This window comes from Culex pipiens, chromosome 3 (genome assembly GCF_016801865.2).
Source record: "Culex pipiens pallens isolate TS chromosome 3, TS_CPP_V2, whole genome shotgun sequence".
In the NCBI taxonomy this organism is placed as follows: Eukaryota; Metazoa; Arthropoda; class Insecta; order Diptera; family Culicidae; genus Culex; species Culex pipiens.
The window spans coordinates 55,482,513-55,504,284 of NC_068939.1; the positions used below are offsets into that span (position 1 = coordinate 55,482,513).

The 21,772-nt window shown below is 39.8% G+C and overlaps 1 protein-coding gene across 1 annotated transcript in view; it reads right to left on the bottom strand.

Moving 5' to 3' along the window:
* Positions 1 to 21,192, bottom strand: part of LOC120420354 (myb-like protein I) — a 144,359-nt gene extending 123,167 nt beyond the window's left edge. The window contains exon 1 of the mRNA XM_039583350.2: positions 19,642 to 21,192. Within this exon, the coding sequence (XP_039439284.1) occupies positions 19,642 to 19,959 (318 nt within the window). The 5' untranslated portion in view covers positions 19,960 to 21,192. The remainder of the gene's footprint in view (positions 1 to 19,641) is intronic.
* Between the last annotated feature and the right edge of the window lie 580 nt (positions 21,193 to 21,772).

Below are 21,772 nucleotides of genomic sequence, written 5' to 3' on the forward strand. Positions count from 1 at the left end.
TTAAGTTGTATTATCATGACGCTCAAGCTTAACAATCAACTTTTAGGATTTGCCTGAGTTACTGTAACTTTTAATATGGTTGCAACATTAACAAGTTCTAGAAAATTGTTGAGTATTATTTTCTTTTGTTTCTTTTGTTTTATAAAATGTTTATGATTTTATTTTCAGATTTCACAATGTTCTTGCCCTTTACAACCTTCTATTGATTAACCTGGATTTCCCTCAGACAATGGTTTTCCCACAGACTTGTTTGCATGTTTCCAGCACAAACATTGACGATAACTTTTCACCCCCAAAAAAACAAAAACTCGAACACAAAGCAACAACCTTAGAAAACGCCCCCGAGGGTCGAACAAATTTTACAAAAATTGCACACAGCACAAAAACGCCGAAACTTTGTGCGTTCGCGTCAACAACTCAGCAAAACCAATAAACTTGCTGCTGGCAAAAAGTGTATCGTCAACAGTCTCATTAGCTCGTAAAACTCGCACCGCCTTATAAAATCCCAAGTTCGTGAACTTTTTTCTTTTCTTTCACCGAAACTTGCTTCAAAAGGGAAAAAGTCCCCAAAATCTAATTTCCATAATCGCCAGAATCGAAACTGGGGACGAAGAATCGAGGTCCAAGATAAAAACCGCTTTTCCTCTCTTCTTCTTAAGGGAAATCTGTCTGTGTCGCCTCTAAACTGTTCACTTTTCACATTTTCCGGGAAAGAGAGAGAATAAAAAAGCGGAAGAACCCCGAAACCGGTCAAAGCCAAGTCCTCCGCCTTATTTGCATTAGTTAATTTTAAATCGTAACAAATTTATTTCGAACGTTGTTGGCTCCAGTCCAGCAAGAAAAAATCGCCCAAAGCAAACAGAGAAAGCGCTTCTAATCCAGCCAAATCCAGCCAGATTAAACATTATTAAAGGGAGAAGAAATCAAACAGTCAGTTTTTGAAGGCACGTCCGGCGACGACGACGTCGTTATGGCCGGCATTTTTGGCACATTTCCCCTGTGTCGTGCCGGTATCTGGTAATGATGTGCCATGGGGAAAACCCCTCCTCTGGGGGTGGGGGAAAAAAGCCGGAAAAGTAAGTGGTTCCATTCAGGCCGGACAAATTGAACGAACGGCGAATGAAGAGATTAGGAGCTATTTGTTTTCGGATTACAAATCGTCGTACGTCGTACATTTTTGGGGGGAACGGGATTTTGAGGTCCTTAATCGCAGCAACAAATAGTGGCACGTTTGAGGAAAGCTTAGCTTTGTGGTAGGAATATTTTTTGGGAGTCTCAAATTCGATTTACGAGAATAAGAGGGAGAGAGTGGGGGAACACAATTCAATTTCCCGATAATCTGCCAGCGTCAACAGGAGGTCGCTATCGCGCTGCTTGTATCTTCCAAAATTGGCAAAAGAAAAGGCCTTGGCTTCAACGTCGGGGAGACGCAGAAGCTCATTAATTTTCCCCCCACGTACAACATTCCAGCCGATTCGCGCGAAAGCCATCCATTATATCAGCTGCCATAGATCAGAGAACGGCACAGCGGCACTCTGTGTTTACATTGCAAACAGGATAACACTTCCTAACTTTATTAAAATTTTGCTAACCAAAAAGGGAACAACAGAGATGCTCGAAGAGTGGAGAGTAATTCACTTAAAGCGAGCGAGGTTGTGATTCCGATTTTTAAAAAGAAATCTAACAATTCCAAGCGAATTTACTTGGGGATAGCAGTGGAGATTTTCACTTCCCGTCTTCCACATCCCTCTTCTTGTCCTTTGGTCATAACGCTTGTTTAGAGCGTATCCTAGACTTAATACCTTCCCAGAAACCTTCCAACTCGAAGCGAAACTTACTTGGGGATACCGTGGAGATTTTCCCTTATCCCCTTAAAAAAGTGAAGCATCAACACTTCCCTTCTTCCAAATCCCTCTTCTTGTCCTTTGGTCGTTAAACTTGCTTGAAGCATATCCTAGACCTTATACCTTCCAAAAACCTTCCAACTCCAAGTGAAACTTACTGGAGATTATCCTTATCCTCTTAAAAAAGTGCAGCATCAACTTCCCGTTTTGCAAATTATTTTTCTTGATCCTTGGTCGTAAAGCTTGCTTAGAGCGTATCCTAGACCTTATATCTTCCCAGAAATCTTCCAATTCCAATCGAAACTTACTTGAAGGTACCGTGGAGATTTTCCCCTATCCCCTTAAAAATTGAAGCATCAACACTTCCCGTCTTCCGAATCTCTTTCCTTGTCTCTGGTGCGCGGGATGGGGGTGAAAATCTGGTGGTTCTTGATTTCGCGTAATCTTAATTCTTTAAACAAATGATTACTATTACGGACTTCAAAAACAAGGTACATTCCTTGGATATTTTCAGCAATTTGAAGTGAAAAATTTATCAGGTAAGTACGTAAAATAGAATCAGATTAATTCGGGGTAAGTACAATCTGTCAAATTAACCAGTCTGTCATCAGTCAACCGAACAATCTTCAACAATGCATTGCCTATATGCAGGCGTTTTGAGAAAAAATAAACTTAAAATCAAGTAAGTCGAAAGTCTCCAAGTTGTCGTAAGATCGCATCAACTTGTTAGGTTTTCGACCAGGTTTGAAGCCTTTCCCCATCACTAAAGTCGCTAAATTACACGAACCCAACGCGCATCCTTCCAGGGCGCTCCCGATTCCCGAACGGTCGTGTTTGAAAAGCAATTTCACCGCCCGCCTTCATCGCCTCTTCCGCGCAAATCAAAACCCCAACTTTTTGAGGGAGAAAACTTGGTACAAAAAAAGCACGCGTTCATCAAAGGGAACATCGACGTCAACGTGGAGCCCCGATAAGAAGACATCACGCTGGTGCCAGACTCTCGCGTGAGTAAGCGAATTTGTGCGAATTTGCATAAACCAGTGCAGGCTAGAGGGGCGGAAAAATCCGGAAAAACTGAAGCGCAAATCAGCTGGGCTGCGCTCAAGTTCGCGCTCATTTTTCATCCTTCAATCTTCCCTGCAACGACGGCGGGCATCATTGTCAGCTCTTGGCCTGGCGTGCCTCACTCTTCCAGCCAGCCAGACACACAAAGTGATAAATTATCCGACGCTCAATCATCGTCGGTCGACTAGTCGCGGGACCAGTCGATGGTACGTCCGAAGGACGAACCATGTCGTTAACTGGCTGACTGATGGCAGCTTGGACGACGCGTGGGAGAGTCTGAGTCGGGCTGTGTGAGCTCTGTTGTGTCTGGCTGGAAAGTCGTGGGCGCGAGGACTTGGACGCGTACATGGGAAGCAAGCTCCTCACGCGGCGAGAAAGTGCGAATTACGGGGTGTGCACATTGTGCGCTGGAAAGATAGAAGGATGTAACGGCGGTAATCCGGAATTCATTGATTTACAGCAGGGACATCAGATGGTGTGTTACTTGCCTACACTATTGGTTCATTGGAATTGTAATGATTACCTGAAAAAAAATAAGAGAAAAACATCATCAGTTTGAGATTTGATTTCAATTACGGACTTCAAAATCGAAGAAGCATTCTAAAGATTTTCAGTGCATTTGAAGTGTGTTCGAGTTTTTTCAGGTAAGTACAATGTATCAACGTTCAGCTCAGGTAAGTACAAGCAACTAACATCTGTCAACTGTCACTTGTCAAAACTAACCCTTCTTGAACTCATAAAAAGATTCTTCCAATCACGAAATGGTGCCGAGGTTCCTTTCCATCAAATCAACACTTTCCGCTCGATGACTAAATATTTGCTCATCAAAGCCCATTGAACCTGCCGGTTGTTTCTAGCAAGGACTGCCAAAGGTCACCCGGCTCCGTGCAGAAATTAGGGAATTATTCAATTAATTATAATTTACTTAACGAACGACCCAGATCCACCACCCTGCCCTGCCCAAAAAGAAACCAGCAGAGGAAAACAAAATTAGCGAATTTTTCCCACCTCCTTTCCTGGAAACGATGAATAGGAAATTACGAAGGCAAAGTCAGAGCCCCAGTAAGAAATCATTCGCACTTCTTTGCGCGCTGAAACGGACGCCCCACAACAGGTTGATGAGTTGGCGCGGGCAAAGTTCTGGAAAAAGTGATTTTCCCATTTGCCGACCCCCCTTCCCCGGGCTGGTCGTCGATCAAGGACGACGACGATCCATCTCACGAATCACTTTCCGGTTATTTTTCTTGTGGCGTCCCCGTCTTTTTGTGCGGATGTCCCTAGGAACATGCCAACTTGACGGCGGAATCTGGCGAGATGGCAGGGGTGAATTCAGGGGTTTTGTCTATTTGGAAAAGAAGGTTTTTTTGAATTTCTGTGAAAATGATTTCAATTACGGAGTTCATCGTTGAGGTCGGATCCGAATTTGCTTCAAGCTACAACGTGGAAAGCTTAAGTGAGACTTGCAGTTCAACCAGACTGTCAGCTGTCCTTTTAAAATTCTTGGCATTGCATACATTCAAGCTTCTTACAAGTGATTTCAATTACGGACTTCAATATTGAGGACACTGCGAGAATGTTTGCAACGATTGAAGTGAAAAGTGTTTTATTTTAAGGTAAGTACGAAGCATCTACTGATGAGATACCTTAGGTAAGTTGAATGTTCTGTCATCTGTCAGTTCGACTATGTGTTTTTTAATTAAGAATTGCATACATTCAGGCTTTCAACAAGACATTTCAAATTCGGACTTCAATAGTCTAGACATTCGAGAAACCTTTCCAGCAATTTGAAGTGATAAGAGTATGACTTCCGAGTAAGTACCAACAATCTTCTGAGGAGATCTTCGAGGTAAGTTTAATATTCTGTCAACTGTTTTAGATTTAAGTTAAGATTAGTTGTTAAAGTGATTTTTTACCTAAATGTATTCTATTCAATGCAAAAATGTACAACTGTCTGTAAGTGAATAAAATCAAGAGTTTTTTAAAAGGTCCTATAAACATATAAAAGACAATAGCTTATAGGTCCTTAAAAAATAGAAATAAATGAGAACAGTTAATAATAAAACGAAAAGTACAACAAAGACGAAGAGCATTTAGGCATACCACTTGACATGTAAAAGAAATGTAATTATTATAAGAAAGTTCAATAAAGATATTTTCATTCAAAAAGTCTGTCAACTGTAATCTGACAAATTGATAAGCCTACCTTCAGGCTAATAGTAGACTTTATAAATCACCGATTGTCCAGAATGAAGTTCTTATCTTCTGCGGATTTCACAAATCCCAAAAAGGCAGACTCCAAACGAGGTCAACGCTCCGATAAGAGATTTTGCGGCAAACCATCGAAATTCCATTTACGAATCCCAGCCCGATCCATCAATCCTTCCCGGTATCTCAACCCTGGAGGAAAACCTCCCCACCAAAACAACAACAACAGCATTCCCGGGGCCAAAAAAGGGTTAACTTTCGCCGCCGCACACAAATGGGAAAGTTTTCGCTTTCCGAACACTCATTTATTCATGTCACGCATATTTTCCCTTATTTTTTTGCTGGTTCGCAAGCGGGAGCCAAAAAATCGGCACGTCAATTTCGGGGCTTTCCCACCCTGGTGGGGGAGGAGGTGCAGCGGGGTGTGACGTCCCGGGGAAAAAGGATTCCTAGGGCAAACTTTAATGATTAGGAAATGGGTTGAACCGACCGCCGGCAAGAACTTGCCCGAGTTCATCCCTCATTTGGCACGTCGTCGGTTTGGAGTGAGGGGAGGTCGGGGGAATCCTTTCTACCTTCACACCGGCTAATTTATTTATATTTGAAGTTTTCGGAGTGATTTAAATTTATGGCTGCTGGTTTTTCACGTTTTGGTTCCCAGCGAGGAGTTTCGGAAGCCCACGTGCACGCAAAAAGTGCCCGTCGTAATTAGTCTCTGTCAAATGGTGGCCTCTAAGCCACGTGGAAAAACTCTTCAAAAAGTGAGTAGCAACTGGCCAGATGGAAAAGCGGTGGGCGTAAGTAAGCTCAGCGCAAATCATGCTTTAAAATTAAATATTCCGCTAGATTGATGAAAAGACATTAAACTTTTACCGACGAACGTGTCACGAATAGTAATGAACGATTCTCTGCAGCGGAAGCCCAGGACACACAATCTGGCCGCCCGAAAATTCGTTTAGTGTCTTGGAAAACCCCCAGCCCAGAAGGCTGCTGCAGGCTGCCGGGTGATTTCTTCACCGACGAACACCACCATAAATCTTCACATCTGCGCTGGAATGGCCCGGCTCCCATAAATCATTGAAAATATGAATTTTCATGAAACGAATGTGGTTTCGGGTGGCAGCAGCATGTTGAGAGTTGCGAAGGAGCAGAAAAAAAACGGTCTGGATACGCACGAAAGGTCCTGGGAGCGTCTTCGGTTGACCCGGCGATGTTGGCCGCAAGTCACCGAGGAAATTGAAGCTGCGTGAAATCCTACGCCGTAATCCAGTGCGGAGCGGTGAGCTTGTCGAGCGGAAATTGATTGGGAAGGTTCGCGGAAGTGGGAGTGCGGGATTGATTCGATTTTTCGATCTCTAATACGGACTTCAAATACGAGCTAACTTGTTCAGAACAGTGATTTCAATTACGGACTTCAAATTCCATGTATTGATGCTGATTTTCGCTTCTACGAAAGTGATATAATAGTGTGAAATTGTTGCAGGTAGGTCCAAAAGTGATGTGAATGATCCAGAAGAATTCTAGGAAGTCTCGGTAAGTACCCACTACTAACATCTGTCAACAGTCAACTGTCAACTACCGTTACTAACCCCTAGTCCTAGCTCGTCCTCAAATCCCCACTCCAAACAATGACTGCGCAAGCAGAATCACTTTCTCTCCCTCGACATCCGGCCAATCGGCGGACGACCTTCACCGTCAATCCCGCAGTACCAATTTCCCGCTTTGTCATCTCGGCTCACACAAAAACAATCACAAAATGGGGACGCTTCCTTGCCCATCAACTCTGATGACCACGCGCAATGATCACACACCCGTTGTCCCTCGCAAAAAAAGGTCCAAACCCTCTTACGAGAGTCGCTTTTTTCTAGGTTAGGTCATGATTCAAACGACGCAGCCGCTGCGGCTGTTTACAAATAGTTTTCGCGCAATTTGAGCGCGCCACTCGACGTAGAACTAGCCGCCAGTGTAAACAGTCGTCCTCGGAAATGGGTCACTGCGGCGCAGAGAGAGATCTACAGCAAATCGTTAATTGAACCGACTCGGAATTAGTGTCCGCCATTTGGGTGGCGGTGTGTTTAGATCTGAACGACCTTGAATTCCGGGTTGGTCGTTTTTCAACCCGGGTTTCATTACACCCTAAAATTAGACAATTTGCTTTTCCTTATAGCGATGCGAAATCGGGGGCGGAGTATCTGCCACTCTAAGGGATACCTCTCTTTGTGCGCACCCGGATTGGCATTTAACGACCCATTTGATGCGCGTAAATTCATCCCCGCGGCGTGTGTGTCAAGCGAGAGCGTACGTTTAGTTAATTTACTGCAAATTCATTTGAAGCTGGCGGTCAAATGAAAGCGGCGTGTGCTCGATCTAACAAGATCAAGTGCGGCTGCTGGCGATGCACTAGGGTGCACTGTGGGATTGGTTGGGCGGATTTGGTCATGATACACATTAGGAAATCTACGACAAACATTTTTGAGAAGTTGATTTCGGTTACGGACTTCAAAATTGAGACTACAAAAAATCATATCTCAGAATTACAAAAAACACATCGTCTAAAAATGCAACTTTTGGACCACCCTATTTCGAAAAGGACCACCCTAATTTCCAAACAAAAAATTCTAATTATTTTGGCCTATGCAAAATTTGAGCCAAATCAGATCACTTTTGATCTGGATCCTGCTGGTTTGACGTGAAATCGCTATTAGAAGAATTTGATCTCAATTACGGACTTCAGAATTGAGGCTGTGTCAGTGGAACTTCTGTAGGAACAATGTGAAAAGTGAGAGAAAATTGATAGAGGTAAGTTTTTTTTTTTCAAGTGACTGAGGATATTCCCAACGATTCTGGTAAGTACAGCAAACTAACATCTGTCAACTGTCAATTGTCAACTAGATGTAAGTAGCTAACCCAGATACCTTTATCGTTGTTAAGTTTTCAACAAATCCAACTTTGTAACAGGACATGATCAGTTTAAGAAGTCGATCAATCTCTTAGTCTTTACAATCAATGAATTTTAGGCTCTTCAGAACAGAACAGAACAATTCTGTCCAGTTTTCAACTCACTATCCCTTAAGCTATGAACAAGATTGTCCGTTCGACGCAGTGGTGAACGCAGAACGCTGTGCCAGTTCGATTTTTCCATCAACTGTCAGTCGAACAATCTACAGGGGTTGCTTTGTTCAATGGTCGATGACTGGCAGGCTATGATGACAGGCGCAAAATTTTGCGTTTGCGTCCAGGCCTAACGGACAATCTTGTTCTTACTTTTACTTCTAGTTTCCACCCAGTGAAAGAGACTGCACTTTTGCACCACAGATCTCACCGCCTCCGGGCCGGCCAAGACAAATTGCATGTGCGAAAGTCGGCGAGATGCGTCAAATTTAGAACCAGATCTCGGCGCGTTTTCAATTTGAAACTGGCCGCCGCCTCGCACTCTCCAATTGCCCCCTCGGCCTTACAGTTTTCTTCCAAATATGCCCCGGCACGCGTCCACCTTGGCAGTGGCCCCGCCGGCCATACGGGGAAGTGCTGCTGCTCTCTCGAGCGCACTTGATCTTGACTGCGTTTTTGGGGGCCGGCCGGACATCGTAGATGAGTGGTAATTTGTGCGGGGAAAGTTGTTTTTTAGTTGTTGAATTTGAAGAAGTTGCCAGAATTTTCATTTCAAAGTCAACGAGAATAACCTCAAAATTTGATCTACTCCGAATCTCGATTTCACGGGACATCTTCCCAGTACTGAAAATTTCACGCCGGTCACGAAAAACTTCCCGCCTGAAAAGACCAGTCCACAATCCTCAACAGTATCGTTTTTCACTGGCCGAAGGGCCCCGGAGGTCGGCACTCCCTCCCATCCCCCAACAAAATTGTGAATAAAGAGACAAAATTTATAAGTAGATCACACCGAAGAGGAAATGTGTCGCTCCCTGGAGGAGGGAAACTGTGTGCGATACACACCAGAGTGTCGTCTCCGACGACGACGAGCACGTTTGTCGAAACAATTTAAATCTCTAATTTAATTTTAATTTGAAACCAAAAGAGGATTATTTTTCTCCCGGTCTCGCTTCGGGGTGGCCATTTTTCCAGTGTGACTTTGGCCAAGGGGCTTTGAATGGGTAGACTGCGAGGGGGTGGGATTTTTATGACACCCGGAGTTTTTGGAAGTTTTTTGTTTTGTCTGGAGATGGACTTTGGGGGTAACCTTGGGCTGCAAGTGTGAAAGCTAGGATTGAGGGTAGACGACGGATTAAGGCAATTTAAATGGGAATTTAAGGAATTTTCCGAAAGATATCAAGTTATTTTTCAGGCTACTCTCTAGAAATCATTCAACGATGAAGGACTTCAACAAAAAGTGGATCACAAAAAAATATCCGAAAATAATTTTCATCTGACTGATCATAGCTTTAGACAGTGTTGCCAGAACTACAAATTTCTAGGCTTGTTTAAAAGGTCTTTCGGTTACCTATTCAACGATGGGTCAAATGATTGATCTGGACATAGTTTTCATATAGATAGGTGAGATCTTGCTTCGAAAAATTACATAATCTTCACTTAAGTGGGTATAACATGAGGAAGGGTTGCCAAATCTTCAAAATTTTAGATTTTTCTGAGAGGTCTTTCAATTACCTATCCAACGATAGGTCAGATGATCCGGACATAGTTTTCATACAGATAAGTCAGATCCAGCTTCGAAAAAGTACATAAATATCACTTAAGTGGTCATAGATTGGGATAGGGTTTCCAGATCTGCAAGCTTTTATACTTTTTTGGAAGTTCTCTCATTTACCTTTCCAACGATAGGTTGGATGTTGGTCCGGTCACAGTTTCCATACAGATAAGTGAGATCCGGCTTCGAAAAAGTACATAAATATCACTTAATTGAGCATACCTTAAGACAGGGTTGCCAGATCTTCAAACTTTTGAATCGTTTGGAAAGTATCTTGATTACCTATCCAACAATAGTACGTAATATTGATATCAACACAGTTTTCACACAGATAAATCAGATCCGGCTACGAAAAAGTACAGAAATTTCACTTAAGTGGTCATAACTTGCGACAAGGTTGCCAGATCATCAAACTTTTATAATTGTTTGGAAGGTTTTTCGATTACCTATCTAAAAACAGGTCGGATGAAGGATTCGAACACAGTTTTCATACAGATAAGTGAAAAAAGTGCAAAAATATCACTTAAGTGATGATACCTTAAAACAGGGTTGCCAGAACTTCTAACCTTTTAATTATTTGGAAGGTATCTTGATAACCTATCCAACGATAGGTCGGAAGTTTGATCCGGACATAGTATTCACACAGATAAGTGATATCTGGTTTCGAAAAAGTACATAAATATCACTTAAGTGGTCATAACTTGGGACAGGGTTGCCAGATAAACTTGGATTGTTTTGGCATTAAAGCTTGAAAATGGTAGAATTTAATTAAGTTCCAAATTTTTATCTGGAAAGGGAAAACTTTAAGGATTGAAATAACCTCTTGTAACTGTCGTTACCGTCATCTGGGGTGAATCGGGACTACAGTCTGAATAGGGACAGCAGTATTTAGAGCACTTAAAGGGTTTAAATTTGGAAATGGATGTACACATTTTGCTGGTCTGAGTCTGTTCTATCCGAAACCAACCAAAAAAATCAAAATTTTGTGCTCTAACATAGTTAAAACTGCTGTCCCAATTCGCCCCATGTGTCCCAATTCGCCCCAGTTGACGTTACTCCATAACACAGTAGCTAAAAGCTTGAAATGATAACGATTTTATGTTTGTTCTAAAGACAGACCTACTAAAGGAAATATAGGTCACGCTACTACACTCCAAGATCGTGATTAACTTCCCAACAATTAATCCGGTCGTTGATCCACAACAAGTCGAACAAGCCTGCACTTAATCCACCTGCTCAAACAAGCTAAGCTGCACCAACCGCCGGATAAGAATCAAGGAAGTCAACATCTGCGAGCAACTTCTCTACACACATGTGTGTCTGCAGAACATCAGCGCTCCTGGCACTTCCGGAACCCCCTCTAAGGGGGCAGACAACCCGCATGGGAGCTTATCAGCGCGTCGTCCACAGCTAATTGAAACGCTTCGATTGGCGAAACAGCTGCGTAATGTTGTGCGCTGCAAGTGCGTTTCTTCAGTCAGTCAGTTAATCAGTCAGTAGTTCGGGTCTGGCGTTCCAGCGCAATGCGCTTCTTCGTTGATCGATAAATTTGTAGGCACCCCTCCTCGCCGAGTTTAACTATCTGTGTACATAGTTTTGTAACAAGCGCGCTCGCGCGCGCAAAACAAACAAATCGCTTCCAGCCGGCAGCAGGCAACCAGGCTCGAATTCTGCTGGTTCAGTAGCGGCGGCTGGCGGAAGCTACGGACGGTACAAGACACTGCAACCGCAGGAGTTATTTTCAGGAAATGAAAATATAAAAAAAAGATAAACTGACATTGAAATAATTCATTGATACTGCACACACACGGGGTAAACAGCGCGCGCAGTGGTTAATACCTGTGTACCGGTTGAACGGTTGTTCGGCGAGGTTCAGCGCCAGCAGTAGCGGTTGACATTGGACGAGGGCATGCACACGTACCGCGATGACTGCGAGGTGCGTGAGGCTTTGGCGAACTGACTTGAGCATACGCACGATTAGTGCGTTTTTTATTTGATGATCTGGCAACCCTGTCATAAGATTGCGGCACTTAGTAAGATTTCAGGAAGCTTTTCAAGCTTGTTTAAAATTTCGATACCCCCTTTTTGAACTTCATATATTGGATATTTGGAATACTACATCATTTTATGATCTAGCAACACTGTCATAAGATGTTGATACTTAGTTGAATTTTAGACATCTTTTCAAGTCTGCAACGATCACTCAAGATGATCCGAATTTTGGTAAAATTAACCGAATTTTTTTACATCAATCTGGTGATGATTTGGTAACCCGGTCGTTTGCCAATGGTCATAATATAGTAAGATCTGGTAACCCTTTTTGAGGCAGAAAAACTAAAGTTTCATTTAAAGAATATTTCAATCCCAAATGATGTAAATTTGGTTGAACTGATATTTAGATCACCCTTTCTCAGAGTATTTGAAAGACCTTTTGAACGCGTTACAAAGGATGATGATCTGGCAACCCTGTCAGGACATATCGCTATTTCAGCATTTAGAACTCTTCAAAACCTCCCAAGTGCGTAATCAAACTGCGTATCACTGCACTGCTCAAGAGGTGCTACTTGCAACGCCCTGCACTAGTTTGCACCCCCATAGTCACAACCAAGTCAGCTGATAAGTGGCCCTGCCACGTGCGGTTCCACATGAGCTGGAAACAGCTCAACCCGACAGCTCCCAGAGATGATGTAATGCGAACCGCTTCTCTCTCAATCTCGAGCTTGACACTGTCCAGAACCCTCGCGTTGATTCGTTCGCTGCGCTGGTGGGAACGGTTCTGGACTCACGTGTACTCGGCGGCCGCAGGGATTTGGGTCACGGTCCGCGACGTGGTTCCCCCCACCACCACTTGAGCAGTCTGTGACAAGCTGACCCAGTTTTTCCGCGAGCTTATCTCGCCAGCTGATTTGTCTGTGGCGCTGGTGTATTGCGCTTCTTAGCGCTCGGAAAGTGTGATGTTTACAGTGCTCCGAGAGGGGGTTTGCGATAAACTTCAAGCACCCCGGAAAGCTATAAGGAAGTGTTTGCCGCCCGGGTTTGGTGAGAGTCGAGGCGAGGAATGACGACTCAGCTTTGAGAACGCAAATCAGCAGCGGGTTCAGAATGCATCGGGCGATGGGGGTCTTATCAGCGAATTTGTTGCATAATTGCAACTAGAATATGTAGTTTGTTGTGTATTTTTTTTCCAAAATAAAGTAAACTTGACGAGATAGAAGCTTTTAAAATACGAAACAAAAAAATGTAGAAATAAACTTACACTAAAACAAAATTTGATTTTTTTGTCAAATTATCTTAATTTAAACGTGTATTGACACAATCCACATTAAACTGAATGGTTTAAAATTTGACGATGTTTAACCTTGGTAAATTTATCCCTTTTCCACTGTTTTCTTTACTTTATTGGTCTAAATTGATGTTTTTTTTTTAATATTTTCGTTTAAGGACTACTTAACACAAGACTCATAAGAGTACAGTACAGTCACGGGATACCCGTGGTACAGTACAAAAGATGTAACATTAAACCTTCAAATTTTACACCTTCGTTTTTTTATTTTTTGAAAATTTTGTTTGGCAAAAAATGATTTAAAAAAATAATCAAATCACAAAAAATAATATATTTTAAATAAAAACTACCAATTCTCAGATGAAATATTACCATGATTGAATAACAATGCAAAGAAAAAAAATAGATTTTTTTAAGATTAAAAATTTTAAAGTTGAACCTTTTATTAGAAGTGATTTGATCTCAAATAATTTGGAACATGTGAAATTGAAAAGAAAAAAAAATAACCAATTTTTGGGGGTATTTTTGTGATTTTTTCTACCAAATAATGCATTATTTTTTGATAGGATAAATTTTGAGAGTTCCTGAAAATAACCTCTACTTTTTTTTGTTGATTATTAAAAATTTCAGGACAGAAAAAAAATGAAGGATGAAAATTTTATTGTTGAACAATGAATCACCTCTGTTCAGATGAAATTTCACCTTAATATGAGTGAAAAAAAAAATTACACATAAAAAGATCTGAATTTACATTTTTTTAAGTAATACAATTACACTTTTTTTCTGACATATAATCTGTCAACATTCTCAGGTGTAATATAACTTTAACTTTTTGTACTGCTTGTACACAGTATTTTTTGTAAATTTGGAAGGTGTAATGTTGGAAGGTTAAATATTACATTTTTAATAATGTAATTTACCCACGATTTAGGCTGAAAAAGTGACATTACACCAGAATAGAGGGGCACGGGAAATTTAGTTTTTTAGCATAATTTTTGATTTGTTGACAAAAATGTGAAGGAATTCAACCAATTTATAACCAGTTTATCACATTTCTTCAGTTTTATGTCGGCTATTCAAGGGTTTGTTGGTTTGCACTGATTTTCTCACGATTCTAAATTAACACTGAATGATTTTTCTTGAGCTTAATAAAATGAACAAAAATAATTGAAATTCCATGATTTCTCAGCCTGAAAGTTGTTGAAACATTTGAAAGTTGTTTATTCGTTCTCAAAATAAGCAGTAATTATTAGCTGATTATCAAAATTGCCATTCTTAAAAATTTTCAAAAATTCCAGAGTATTACAATGTATTTAAAGTACCTCTCAGAATTGAAAATTACTTTTATCCAAATTTTAAAATAATATTGAAGAAGAGAAGTCTATTAATTTAAACTACCTAGGTTTTTCATTTCAAGCTGTGACTGCAATTTTTTAGGTAAACTTTGGGATCACCAACATAGTGGTGGTGTCTTCAATTACAAATGTTCGGATTATTTGCAACTTTAATTTTACACTGTCTGAATTTGCAAATCAAAGAAGCAACTGTGGAATTGAAAAAGAAATTAGTTTGTTTTTTTTTTGTGTATTGACTTTAACTTTTCTTATTTCACTGATTGGATTTTTAATTTTTTGCTTCAATATTAATAAGTATCAAAAGTCTGGACCAAATTTCCCGGAAATCGAGATGCTCAAAATAGACCAAATTCCCGGGAATTCCCGCTCATCAGCCTCATAATAACATAAAAATGTACCCCTTCCCAGTATGTATGTATGTATGTATGTATGTTTTTGGTGTGTTAATTTAAAACACACACCCTTTCTGAATTTTAAGAGCAAAGGAAATCAACAAAAATAATAGCAGAGGGTGTTATACTAAATATTTTCGCGCCAAAGAATGTGTATCGAATTACATATTTTGAATACACAGTAATTTTTGATGGTTGAAAATGCCATGGTTGAATATTACATCTTTTGTATGTAATTGTACCTCAAATAACGTGTTAAAAAAGTGATTTTTTGTATACACAGTAGAAAAAGTTGAATTTTAAAGTTTGAAAATTTGATAGATGAATATTACCCTTTTTTGTATAATTTCACCTTATAAACTTCAAGTATATTACCTTTAGGCCGATGCAAATATTTAAAAAAGGTTTTGTCCCTCGGCCCTGGCCGAGGTCAAGGGGGGGGGGGGACAAAAAAATAAAAAAATATAAACATTTAAATAACAAGCCATAGTCTTCACATTTAAATGAAAAAAGTGTTTTAAAATGCATTTTACACTAGTTCAGTTGTTTTGCAATCATTAGTTTTCAAAAAATCTTAAGATTTTTTAATAAACCCAAACATGCTTAAAATGATTTTAAACGCAGGAGAATGTATTTTAATTTGATTTCAGCTGGTTGCACTTGAATTTTCATTGAAATTTTGAAGTTTATTGTAAAAATATTTTTTTTGCCCCCTGATTTTTCGGGCCAATTTTGAAGGGGGGGGTGTCAAAAACTTTTAAAAATATTTGTACCAGCCTTAACTAAAACTGCACAGAAAAACATAATCATAGTATTTTTACATGTGGGCATGAGTACATCCTATAAATAAATTTTCCACTTTTCTGGTAATGCATTTTTTTTAGTCTTAATTGAGGTAATATGTATTACATCATAAAAGAGGTAATATTGAACCTTCCTTTTTTACGTCTTCCAAATTTACCCCTTTTTTACTGTGTGATGTAATAACCATTTTCTGATGTTATATTACCATTATTTTCTGTGTATTGAATTGAAAAAAAAAATTCTGCCAAAGTTCAAAAAAGCTCAAAACAAAACAAGTTTCTCAGATTTCATATTTTTCGCACTCCATCAGTCCATCAAAATTCTAAAACTGATTCATTAAACACCAGCCACCTCGTCGGCGCTAATTGTAGTCTAACTGTTCTAAAAATATCCACGGTTGGTCACTTCCCCAACATTGTTTTTTTTTCTTTTTGCGAGCTTTTACCCGTTTTTTTCGCACACCGCGTGTCTGGATTTATTAATTTTTCGCCATAGTTTATCTCTCTCGACGTGCCAACTAAGTTTTAGTTTCAGCTCTCCGGTTTTTTGGTGTCCACCAGGGGTGTTAATTGCTTTATAAAAACGCTCTCCGCGTCAAATTGCCCGGTCAGGTCAGGTCCGGGCCACTTTTGGCACGGCAGTGCTTAAATTTCTGATTGATGCCACGTGATAGGGGTTTTTGGGTGTTGGTGAGGAGGCGGTGGAAAAAATAGATAAATTAAAAATACCAGACGAGGTGGTGGTGATAAATGAAGATCAATTTGCGGGCTAGCCTAATCTAATCTTAATTGGAGATCGTGTTGCGAGTTTTTGTTTTTTTTTGTCTTCTCCATTTTTGGGGCACGCTATTGCAGACGACGTTTTTTTTTTGTTTTTGGGATTGCTGTGTCTTGTCTAGGAGGGGTAAAATTGTTCAATTATCATGCGAATGTCAATTTAATTCCGTCTGAGCCGGAAAATTTTGGAGGTGTGTAAACTTGTATTGACTTTCTGATAGGTTTTGGAGAAAAAGAAAAAGCTAGACGTTTAGAGAGAAAAAATGAAGAACAAGCGACGAACCCCGAGCAAAAAAAAACGGTTGAAACTAATTTGATCCCAAATTTAGGTCTAGTTTGGAAACCATTCGCTGAAATAAAAGTTATTTAGTATTATGATAGAGTTTAATTTTTTTTTAAGATAAATTGAATCCTTTACTAGGAAAGACTTTTGAGCATATTCCGATAAGAAAAACTTTGCTCCAAATGACGAAAATTCAGTTTCCGTTTTTCCTTCACCTTTTCGGTAGTTTTTTTTCCCTGGCCACGTGAAACATTTCCTCTACCGTCTTTCAAGAAGACGAATTATGCTGCAGTAGGGGAACGGTGAAGACACGAACACGAGGCAACGAGGAATGCGTCTAGATTGTATGGAAATTTATGTTTAATCTAGAAGATATAAATTATGGAGCAGCCAGTAGACGTGTACCTCTGCGACGCGCTCCAGAACCTGGCTGGCAGTTGAAGTTCTGTGGCTAGAGTGAACGGAAAGAATTTTGTCGGATTGCCTTTTTTTGGATTTCCCCCAAAAGTTGACCCTCTTAGCTGGGGTCAGCGAGTTTTACGCTTGAATATCCCTTGTAATTCATCCCCCAAAATGTGTCCAAAGCCAAATCAAGCAAAACCAGAACTTTCCGTGTGTTTCCGTGCACACGAATCCCCCTCCTTCAGGTTTCCAGTTAAGGAGACGAAATCAGTACTACGTGGTGGTGCCGTTGCACAGGAAGTTAAATTTATGTTTTATCATTCTTCTTTGGCTGGTTGGACTTCTGGGGCCCGTGGTGGTGGCAAACTTTGTGCCCCCACCACACAGTTTAGATCTATCTCTCCAGGAGAAGGACTCTGGTTGGGGCTAGCCAGCCAGCCAGCAGCTGGGCTGTCGTACGATTCTTTGGTTTTTTTTTTGATTTATTTGAGCGATATGGTGGAGGGACTTTTTTCGTTTAGCTTTTTTGGGGGGATTTTTTTTTTCGTTGGGAATTTGGAGCGAACAGCCGTAGAGTCAAAAAAAGGACTAATTAGTGTTTTCTGTCTCGTTAAGGAATCTTGAAATTTGAAGGATATTTGAGGTATTTTTTCTGTAACATACTCGTAAAATTAAATATGAATATGCTAACAACACATTTTTCTTTTCTAAAAAAAACTTTGAAATTAAAAGTAATTTTTTTCAACTTTGAACCCGTTGTATCGCTAAATTAAGTTTTTACAAATTCAATGTCTTTTCTAAGAAATCGTCATAATTGGAAAAAAATTTCAGATAATTTTCTTGTGGTGACACTTAATTTCTCACAAATAACCACTTATTCAAGATTAAAGTTGCTCGCAATTCTTTTCCTTTTATTTTTCGTATGATCTTCATTAGAACAAATACCTTTTCATACATATTTCTGAAAATAAATTTTAAAGCATATTTATTATATATTTTCTTCCTTTAATTGAAATTAACTCCAAAATAAATTAATATAAGCATCCAATTTTGGCCACCGATTGAAACCTAGTCAAGTTTTGAATGTTTGCATTTTTTTTTCTATTTAAAAATCAATTTTAATTCAAAATCAAATTTATTATTTGGAACCAAAAAGTTACACATGATGCATTAAAAATTAAGATGCTTTATAAATAATTATTAAAAATCGATGAATACATAAAAAAAGTCCTATTTCTTTTAGTTTTTTTTTAAATATCCAATGTGACATTGGATATTAAAATAAATAAAAAACTATAAAAAATGGCAACGTCCATTTTATTATTCCGAAGGTAAACAAATTTTATGAAAAATGCAAAAATTTACGTTTTATCAATCGAAAATATTTTAACAACCGATGAGCACAAAACAAAATCCATAAATTGAAATTAAACGCCATGGTTCGAAAATTTTATTTAAAAAAAAGTGTTTTAACATGCATTGCTGCAGTTGTTTTGTAATAATTAGTTTCAAAATATCTAAGTATTGACGAATTTCTTTATTCTCGTAAAAAATGAAAAATATCTGCAACGCCCTGATAGATTATGAATAAAATTGATTTTATTCATTCAAACTATCCCGCAGATTGGAATCACACATTGATTTATTGTTGTTTACTTAATTATTGTTATGTTTGATCGAAGGAAATATTTGAAAACGTTTTCAAAAAATGAAGTTATGGCGAACAATTTTTTTTTTGCGAAAAAAAACTTTTTGTTGTACTGTACAAAAAAAAAATCAGATACTTTTTGAATAAATCCAAACATGCTAAAAATTATTCTAAACGCAGAGGAATACATTTTGAATAGATTTCAGCTGATGTGACTTAAATTTATGTTACAATTTTGAAGTTTTTTGAAAACATGTTTTTTGTCCCCAGATTTTTTTAGCCAATTTTGAAGAAGGGGAAAGGGTGGAGGTGGGTTCAAAAAGTTTAAAAAATATTTGCTATAGCCATAGACAAAAAAACAAACAAATTCTGACAAAAAAAAAATGCGAAAACTGTAGATCAAAATTTAAAAATAAACACATAATTCTATATCGTTTTCATCATGCTAAAAACGATTATTCACGCAGAAATAAGATTTTTAATTGTTTGAATTAGATACCATGCCTATTTCAATTAAAATTTTGAAAAAAAAATGATTTTATTTTTTTTCTTGATTTTTTGAGACTAGCCTTGAAAATAAAAAATCATTTTGAAATATTTAATATATTTTCAAAAAATATATTAAACATGATATAATTTATGTTCAAAATCAACACCAAGTGCAGAAATAGAAAATATCAACCAAAAACAAATTTAAAGTGAGTAAGTCACCCCAAATTCCACAACACACTCCACATGCTGAAATACTCAGAGGACCGATTTCGGGAAATCCCACTTTATCAGAATCAGACCATCTGTCTACATCAAGCCGAAACCACAAACACTGTGCACTGTTGACACACTTTTCGTCACCTCAAAAGAACTCTTAATCATCCTCAAAACCCCTTATCACTTGCAATCGAATTTCCGAAGTTCACTCACCTGAGTTGCATCGGTGTACGGCGTGCTGGAGTTCTTGTCCACCATCTGGGAGCCGAACATGACCGTATTCAGCTGCTGCTGGGCCATCATTTGCTCGGGACTGTTCACCACTTGGGACTGTTGCTGCTGCTGCTGTTGCAGCACGGATTCGAGCAGATTCTGCTGCTGTTGCTGCTGAAGTGCGTGGTTCATGGTGCTGATCTGGTGCTGCTGTTGCTGGACCTGCTGAACCACCACAACACCGGTAGTATCCATCATCTGCTCGGCGGTCGACTGGGACACCACTAGCTGCAGGTCGTGGCCGTGCTGAGGCACCATATTCTGCGGGGTGTGGGACACTTGCACTGCCCACTAACTGTTGTCACTGGTTGCACTTGTTTTGGGTTTTCGGTTTGGTCTTCTTTAATTTTTTTTAATTTTCTGTGTTTCACGTAATTTTTTGGTTTTGGATTTTCTCTTCACTTTGTTTCTCGTTTGTCAAGCACTCATTTTTCCTCAAAAATCATGTTTCGCTTTTTTCAAATTTTTAACTTCAACGTGACTTGAAATCTTTGCTCTTCACCACTTATCAAATTTCACGATTGCAGCTGGTGCAATTCACTCGCGTTACACATCCACAAAAAAACAACGTAAATCTGCATCACCTGTGTGCACTTTTGTGTCGCTATTCTCACCGTTCTTCCTTGCACTGCGTTTTCGGCAACTCTTCTGTCTGCGTGCTCACACACGCGCCCGATGTTGGCTGTCGGTGCAGAACCGTAAATTATCAGATTTACAAGTTCATCGACATTAGACTGTATCTCTGGCGGTTGGCCCCGTACTTTTCGGGAGTATTTTCCTCTGAGTTGTCACCGAAGAGCATCGTCTGCATCGTCACTGTTGGCGAACTGTTGATTGCTTATTTTTACGAAAATCTGTGTTTTTTCACAAAATTGATTTTTTTTTCTTGTAATTTTAGTGTATTCTATTCCATTCACTCACTCGCGAATATTTTTGTTTTCTCAACACAAATTTCTCTGATTGGTTCAACTGACCCCGGGATGCTGCTTCGTTACACTTCCGGAACTGTACCGGAAAAGTCTACAAAAATTGTGCGTATTTGTTTCACAGACTCCCTTCGGGAGTATCGCTGAGTAAATAGTTGCAGGATTCTCGACGAAGTTCCGTTAACTGCTTCCGGGATGTTCTTCTCTCCAGCATAGTTTGTTCCGTGACACTCTGCTGTTTAAACCGTTCACGTTTTGTTCCAAGTGTTTCGTCTAGTTTCACGGTTCCAGGATATTCTCGCCCGACACACTCGCTGGATAAAAATTTTATGACGGAAACTATTTCTTGGCTGGACTCCGGGTATTCTGTGTGTTTGCTTCTACTCTGTTCCCACTTTACAAGTTTCACTCTTGCTCGCAGTGTCCAAGTGTTTTATGTTTGAATTTGAGAGGAGGAGGTTCTGGAACTAAAATCCTACTTTTCCGTCCGTTTCTGTTTACTGTTGATTTCTAACTGAACTCGTCGTACGCTGGCGAGCCCGTCCGCGGCCACAAACTGTTTGACGACCGATTCAGAGACACTCAGAGCCGAGCTCGTCTCTCGCGAGAGCAAACTCGCAACACACACTCGCTCGCTGTTGCATCTCATTCGCGGAAACACCGATCAGCTGTTTGGTGGTGAGTTCCCTGGTCGTGTCGTGTCGTGTCGTGCTTCCTCAAAGAGAGACCTTACCCTTGTAAAACGACGGCGGCGAGGCGACGTCGGTTCCTGGATTGATTCCGAGAGAAAGAGAACTCTTGCGCTCGCGCTCTCTTGCTGTTTGTGTATGAGTGGGTGAGTGCGGCGCACGTTGTTGTTGTTGTTGTTTGTGGTGAAAAAGTAAATCAACAAGCATAATATTATGTGCATCGACGACGCTGATTTGGGTGTGTGGGTGCGTGCGGCGTGTTTACGTGTAGTAGAAGGTGCAGGTTGGGTGCCGGACAAGTGTGTGGCGAGCTGGGATCGAGCAGGTGCGTGACTTTATGTCTTTATGGTAAATTTAATGATTTTTTTTAAATATTTGAAGCAGATTTTTCTGTTTTCATAATGCTTATCGCGAATGTGGAAACGTCTCGTTCACAGCTAAAAAAAGGGTGGTAAA